The 7,655-nt window shown below is 42.1% G+C and overlaps 2 protein-coding genes across 2 annotated transcripts; one reads left to right on the forward strand and one right to left on the reverse strand.

The window, feature by feature from the left end:
- The first annotated feature begins 544 nt into the window (after positions 1-544).
- Positions 545-2,036, forward strand: sst2 (somatostatin 2). Its single transcript, XM_030774514.1, has 2 exons — positions 545-1,251; positions 1,708-2,036. The coding sequence occupies exons 1-2, from the start codon at positions 1,114-1,116 to the stop codon at positions 1,894-1,896; spliced, it is 327 nt and encodes a 108-aa protein (XP_030630374.1). The 5' UTR covers positions 545-1,113; the 3' UTR covers positions 1,897-2,036.
- A 701-nt stretch (positions 2,037-2,737) lies between these two features.
- cwc25 (CWC25 spliceosome associated protein) lies at positions 2,738-6,782 on the reverse strand. The gene is made up of 9 exons (XM_030774497.1): positions 6,669-6,782; positions 6,075-6,247; positions 5,654-5,890; positions 5,465-5,534; positions 5,207-5,349; positions 4,953-5,025; positions 4,490-4,683; positions 3,908-4,072; positions 2,738-3,519 (listed from the first exon to the last, which is right to left on the reverse strand). The coding sequence occupies exons 1-9, from the start codon at positions 6,684-6,686 to the stop codon at positions 3,405-3,407; spliced, it is 1,188 nt and encodes a 395-aa protein (XP_030630357.1). The 5' UTR covers positions 6,687-6,782; the 3' UTR covers positions 2,738-3,404.
- Positions 6,783-7,655: the final 873 nt, after the last annotated feature.

A 7,655-nucleotide genomic window follows, 5' to 3' on the forward strand; every position in this document is an offset into this window, starting at 1 on the left:
CATTGCTATAACTGTTCGACACAAATGGATGATTGCCTCTATGGCATAAAGCAACGGAAACGGAAAAGGCCTCATAGCCCAGATACTTTCTAGTAGTGGATGAAATGACTTAAAGAAAAGAACTCTCTGTCACACCTTTAAACTGAAAATTAAAAATACTTCATCTACGAAAACAGTGTGACCTCTTTCTGCACCTCACATTTATTCATATTAATTTCAGTGAACAGTAGCTTAAATATCTGTGCTCATGAACCACACATTTTTTTCTCGAACTCTCTTTCTCTCATTATGTTTAAATAAGGACTGTAAAGCCACTGGTGTTTGCCTAAAGCAGTTTTCACTTGTAAAAAAAAAAGTTCTGGAAAAAACAACTGCACAATTGAGACATGTTAAATATTAAACAGTTTGATTTTTTTTTTTTAATTAAAAAGAAACAGCTGTTGCTGCCAACAGCTTGCAATGGAAAAACAAGAAACAAGAAGAAGAAGAAAAAAAATAACAGAAAAAAGTTGAAACAGGGACACAGGATGGCTGGTCTGATGAGCTCACTGATATTACAGATGCCATAAACTTCACTGAGAATCTGGACATTCAAGTATGGGTGCCATCAGACTCTATTCGGAAAAGAGAGAGTTCCGTAACACGCCATTTCCCAGTAAAGTCCGTCTCTCACCTGCGTGGAAACTCAATGAGTCGCAACCCTATGTCGTGGAGGACACCGTGGCAACATCTCAATGTAACAAAAGATAATTAGACATTTATGGGGGCTTGGCCTTAAGTGAGTGTACACAGAGTTTAGGTTACAGAGGAAAAAGCTATTAGGAAAGCAAAGGAAAAAGCTTGGAGGATTTGGAATACGGAAATGTAACATAACCAGCGCTCATGCCCTTGTGTGCACCTGCACTACCATATACCAGCTGGCACCAACTGTTCTTTGGGTGGGTGTGGGCTGTAAAATGTATTCAAGTGCAAGTGATTTGAAACAATATCAGGGCGGTTAGGCAGGTATAAAACATCAGCGCAGTCGACGGCTGGATCACTCGACAGTCTCACTTCACCAGAAGGACCAGGCCAAGCTTGAGAAGGACCAGCTCCAGCAGCAAAACCAACACGATGCACTTCTCAGCACTCCAGGTCACTCTTGCACTCGCATGTCTCGTTTTGACGGCGACCGTGGCGACGGCTGGCCGGTCTCATATGGTGTTTGACTCCGCTCTGGAGGCACCCCATGGGATAGCCGCAGGAGAACAGGTAAGACCTCAGAAATATAACAAACCTGCTAAATACAAGACATGTGAATGCAGAGCGTCATAGGTATGAAGGTATTTTTCACCCTGATAGGCTGCCTCAGTGGTTGCTCACATATGTCAAATCGTGTGACAGGTAGTCATGCCCTAGATTGTAGCTGCTCTAAAAGTTGTCACGCAACGCTATACATGGCATTGTGTTTTTCCATACCAAAAAGATTGTGTGTCTTTCTTTGCAGTAACCTGTATCAAAATGTCAAATATTTTTTTTAGTATACTAGTGATTTACCATTATTCATTAAGCTGTCTAGAATTGCCGTGTTCCCATTTTAAACACATAAAACACAACCTGACCCAAAGCCCTTACCCAAATATCAAAAATGCTTCAGAACACCGTGTCCCTCGTGCATTTTCCTCAGTGGCGTTTACCAGGTGAGCAGATTCTTGTCTTGTCACGCAGATGCCAGAGATGTACAGCCTTCCGGAGATCCAGTGGATGCTGAGCGGCTCAAAGCGAGAGGCGGTGGATACCGACGTCCCCGCCGAGGAGAACGCCCAGGTCGGGATGGAGCTGGTGAGGAGGGACGACGGCAAAGACCGTAAACCGGGGTGTAAAAACTACTTCTGGAAGTCACGGACGGCCTGCTGACGTCTCTGATCTCAGGAGCCTGGGCAGAGGCACCTTCCAGTCGTGTTCTCCAAGCTACTGCAAGATTCATCCTCTCTTCAATCAGAGCTCTCCAAAATAAAGGGCAGTCTACCAGCAATAACCCCATAGTAAATGGCTAAATATTAGTAATTATAGTGAAATTATTTTTTTTTCAATGATCTGTATGATGCTACTCTTCAGCATTGACTGGTTTCAATAAACAAGGTACGGCATTAACATGTTAACACTCGTGTGTCTCTATATGTTCTCTCCTATGAGCAGTTTGTGTTATTTCCTTAAATCAGGGATTTTCAACCTTTTCTGACATGCACCCCCCCCCCCCCCCCCCCCCCCCCCCCCCCCTCCTCACTGTGTCTAGGTTTGAACTTACATTACGCCCCCCCCCTTTCCTTTTTCATTGTACTTGCCGGTTTGCACCACAAAAAATCTCTCCTAATCTTGGGCCCCACAGGTTGAAAACACCTGCTTTAAACGACAGTTTCTTTGTGAAAAGAGCACTGCTTCAGTGAAGACCAGATAGGTAGAGTTAATTAGGGAAGGAGTGTAACGGCTCTACCACAGTTAGCGTGGTTTACACAGACAGTCCTCCCTCGGCAGGTCTGTAGCTGAATGAGAAGGACCTCCACAGCACGAGTTATGTCTCAGCTAGTTGTGAACAGGGAAAGTAAGCACACGTAAAATCAGCTCTAAAGTTTTTGATAGAGGGAGATAAAAATATCTCAAACATTTTCAGTAGCCCAATTCTGATGAAACTTGCTAGGAAGGCAAATCAAAACAAAAGAATAATTAAAAAAAAAAAAAAAAGAGATGACACTGGATAGTCGTATATTCCATTGGACATATTTTATACAGCACTTTACATTAACTGTACACTTACTGTCTAAAAAAAAAATCTCAAAAATAGTACTAAATATTGACAGGAGGGGAAAAAAAGGATTAAAATAAGTTTGAATTTTGCAAAATTGTCTGGAAAGGCAATTAATTCAAATAGCATTTACTAAAACACATTAAAATATCCACTAATCCAACCAACAAAAGACAGTAAAATGCTTTTACTATACAAAACACGTCTTTGGGAGCATGGTAAACATAAACGGCAAAAAGCTTTATGGCCCGGAAATGGAGAGAACCATGAAAAAAAAAAGGAACCCTACATATATGTTCTATCCATGTACATAATGCTGGTGTACCTGGGTTGGTCACATGAACATTGTGAAAAATCTCTCAGACCTCCGTGAGGTTAATCTGGTTACGCACAAAAATCACTCAACTCTGCTCTTAATTTCATTCAATTCTATTTGTTCCCGGGGATTATAGCCTTACTGTCTCCGAGTCCATGTTGAAAAATCCCAAACAGCAGGATCAAGACAGCCGTCCAACGGTTTTCACTTTAGAGTTTGTTTAGCTCCTTTCACTTCACCACCCCCCCGCCCCCCTCTGCGTTATCCATTTTTTTGTCTTTGTTGATCTCTCCCTCTTACACTCCCTCATCTCCTCATGAAGTTCTTTTCCAGGGAGGCGGGAGTCCTCTGAATGGAGTGGATGTTCCTCTTGACCCGGTCCTCCAGCGAGGAGGTGGCAGCGCTCTCCAGCTTCATATCACTGTCGTAGGAGAAACAACACACTCTCAGATGGTACAGACAAACTAAAATCCCCAGCTCAAAGTGCCATTTTTCTTAAAAAAATAGATAAGGAAAATTTTATAGCTGTGTTTTAATAGCAGAACCCCCCACCACCTAAAGGTCGCACCGGGCTGTAATTTATTAAAAATCTGGAACTGACACGACGGCTGATGAGGATGTCAGGAAATAAAAACGTGAACTTGCACACACATGCCTTCAGACTTATTTAAGGCCCTGGGAGAAGGACAAGTATAACTGAGCATATGTAGAAGTAGAAGATCACACCTGTATTAGAGACATCCATTTGTGAGAGAAATGATTTGTGTTTATGCTAGTGCATTAAACCACTGAATGAAAGGGATACTGACTGTATGAATCTGGCGTGACTGTCATTCTTGCCGTTGTCCCGTGTCTTCTCTTGCTCGTCCTGTTGTCTGTATTTCCGCACGTTGCTCTCCCTCTCCTCCTCCCTTTCCTGGGCGAATTCCATCATCTGCCGTCTCTTCTTCTCCAGCTCTTCGGCCGAGAGACGCCTGCCGTGGCAGAAACATGTGAGGTGGGGGTGAGACACGTGAGAAGATGGTTTCCCCTATATTTCACAGTTATAACAGCCTGTAACACTGTTACAATTACTACAACTATGTTTTTAGCAGTTATTCAAAACATAACTGATTAGTCATAGCGAACACCAAGAAACATCAAGGGTCAGCTCTGCAAGGCAAGGATCAGCTCTCTAAGTCAAGGATCAGCTCTCTAAGTCAAGGATCAGCTCTCTACGGCAAGGATCAGCTCTCTACGGCAAGGATCAGCTCTCTACGGCAAGGATCAGCTCTCTACGGCAAGGATCAGCTCTCTACGGCAAGGATCAGCTCTCTACGGCAGGGATCAGCTCTCTACGGCAAGGATCAGGTCTCTACAGCAAGGATCAGCTCTGTAAGCGTGAGGCATACTTGGTGTGGTTGTTATTCTGATGCCGGTGAGAGCGGTCTCGATATCTCGGGGGGCTGGGGGCTTTGGTCTTGGGTCTCCTGTCAGATTCGTGGAAAGAGTGGCCCCCTCTTTCCATTCTGCGTGACAGTGGAGAACGACTCCGATCTCTCGCATGCTTATCTACATGGTCTGAAGCCGACCGGTTAGCTGGTAACTGAAAAAAAAGTTACAAAATAAAAAATATAATACATTATTCTCCATGGTGAGCAACAATTTAAAGAGAATGTACACAAAAAACTCAAACAAAAACTACTAAATTCTTAATGCAATATTAACACTTTACAGTGGTATGTAAAATTATGTACACATTTGTTTCAGCAATGCTGTAGTTGTACAGACCAGTCAGCATCTAAGCACATGGCACATGTAGGCGAGATACCCATAGTAAGAAACAAAAACATAAATTATTATGGGTGGACTGACCTGTAATCCATAGCCAGGTTTATGGTGTGAGTGGGAGTTTGTAACCCTTGGATTTTCCTCCTTTGAGTGGGACCTTGAAGAATAAGAAATAAAAATCCAAATGGTGTCAACTGATTGTAAATGTAATAATACTGATATAAATCTAAAGGTTTCTCAAGAGTTGGGTCATGTAACTCAGTAGAAGGCATTACTGAGAGGAAAATGTGTGGTATGTAATCAAATGCATGAGGAGAAAAAACGAATACCCAAAATACCTTGGTTTCCTATCTTCATCATCAGAACTGGAACTTCTCCTCTTGTGTTTCTTTTCTTTTTTCCTCTCTTTGTCTTCTCTCTTTTCTTTCTTGTCCTTCTTCCTTTTTTTCTTCTTCTTCTTCTCCTCCAGATTTTGACGGAGCTATAGAGTTGAATATTAGTTAACACTAAGTTCAAGCATTTTCTTGCTTCTCTTGTTCAATTACATGCCCAAAGTTTAAACAAAAAAGATGTTTTAGCTCTTATTTCACACTCACCATCTCTTTAATCTCCTTCATCTTCACAGGATTTGTGAGAACACTTCTCTTTTTCTCCTCCTCTCGCTTTCTGAAAAAAATAAATAAATAAAATACTGACGTATTAGAACCACATAACTGAACAAAAATTTTCTAGCAGGTAGAAATAATACAAATACAACAAAGTCAGAACTTGAGGAATCTTTATACCTGATATCAAATAAAGGATCTTCTCTGATCTTGGCAGCCAGGTCAAGGTTGTTGACAGTAGTGGAGGTGCTGAAAATTGACCCAGGCAGGAGTCCTGTTTCGGCTGACGGGCCACTCTCTGGCTCCTCGTACTGCTGGGTGATCTGCTTGTCGATGGGGCGTCCGAGCAGGTACTCCTCCCGCGAGATCTGCCCTGCTGGGCCCTGGTACATCCAGTCGAGACGGTCATCTTTCTTCCTAAAACATCACAGTGGCATGTTTAGGAAATAACCAAGGGAGCACAACATTTGAATTATATCACCGATAATCTTGAGCACACTACAAGTTGTGAGGTTATTAAACTACCACGGTTTAAAGAGTGCAAGACAACGAACATGACACACTCAACAAACGACCAAACAAGCAAGAAGAAGCTACGCACTTGATAGCGCCCGTCTCTTGCGCGAATCTTGTTATTTCTTCTCGAGCCCTCTCTTCTTTCAACTCCTTCTGTAGCTCCTCGATCTTCTTTCGCTCCGCTTCATACTTCTGCTCCGCTTTCCACACGCGCTCGATATTCTTCAGAGTTTGCGGGTGCCAACTCTTCTTCAAGTTCTGTCAGATTCAAATGCCAAAACAAATTTCCGATAAAGCCATGGCCTCGATGTTACAGTTTGTGTACATCACGAAGTAACCCCCTCCCCCCAAAAAACACGGCCTGCATCCAGTATCCCAGCATAATCTAGGGCTAAAATATTAGCAGGATAGACGTATCAGATTACTGTGAGACAGTTGGTCGGATAACTGATGCAGCAAATGTTTAACTTCAAATAACATGATTTATCAGACATGACGTCGTCCACAAATCAACTGATGTTACAGAGCTACTTTAGCGTTCTACCGCATATCGAGTGGTATAGCTAGCTGGCTCTTGCTAGCGAAACAGCAAGAAACTAGCAGTTTCTTAGTCTTAAAAACATGATAAATTTAGAGTTTATAAGTACCTGAACATGTAACCAATTAGTTAGATACTTACGAGATCACCCCCTCCCATGTCGAGAAAGACGGGGCTCGCTGGTTTGTCCTAAATATATCGCAAAAATTGCGATGCTATCTCCAACACGATGTATTTACGTTGAGCTGTGTTGTGGAAGTAGGTACAAATCACAGATTGTGGAAAAAGAACAGATAGTCAACTAACTACCTGAATCACAACCGGAATTTCGCCACACAAAGGCGGGTTTGAACGAAGTGACAGAATGACGACGGCTTTGCTAAATTCTATTACAAATCAAACAACGGAGTAAGATACTAATACGTATGTATATAAATTGTTCCTCTGAAAACGTCCACTTGATTAAGTACTTCCTCTCTTTACCACTGCATGGCCTTGACTACTCTAAATAGGAGTGAAGTCGGTTTTTATCAAGAGTTAACTATCTGGGACTACTAGTTGTCTTGTAAAAAAGTCGCTAACCGAGAGGATAAGTTCCGGGTCAGAAATTGCATCAAAATAGAAGTCCTCACTTAACGTCTGTTGAGCAAAGTTGCGAAGGTTCCGTCTCAGATAAAAAGCCATCAAATCGAGCTGGATAAAATATTTTTCTTGTGGCAGGTTCTCTCTCTCTCTCTCTCTCTCTCTCTCTCTCTCACACACAAACACAAACACACACACACACACACACACACCCTCAAACACATACTACTGAAAGTGTAAAAGATGATGCTCTTTATCTAAGTTTATATCATACAGTATGTGGTGAGGGGGCCAAATTATTAAAATTTGTATGTTGAACAATTATGACCACAGAATGGATACATACATGTAAAGCTTTCTGCACAAGATAAACGTCTGTATCCTCAGTCTTCTGAAGCCTTTGTTTAGTGTAGAATTTAGTGTAAATTTAGATTACATATTTTGTCGTTTACCCAAACAGTTTAGTGGTCAAGCCAGGGTTTCTTTAGGAGGGCATTTCCCTGTCTGTAGGTTTGAATCTGTTATCCATGCACTTTATAGGAGGAA

Source organism: Chanos chanos, chromosome 5 (genome assembly GCF_902362185.1).
Source record: "Chanos chanos chromosome 5, fChaCha1.1, whole genome shotgun sequence".
Classification (NCBI taxonomy): Eukaryota; Metazoa; Chordata; class Actinopteri; order Gonorynchiformes; family Chanidae; genus Chanos; species Chanos chanos.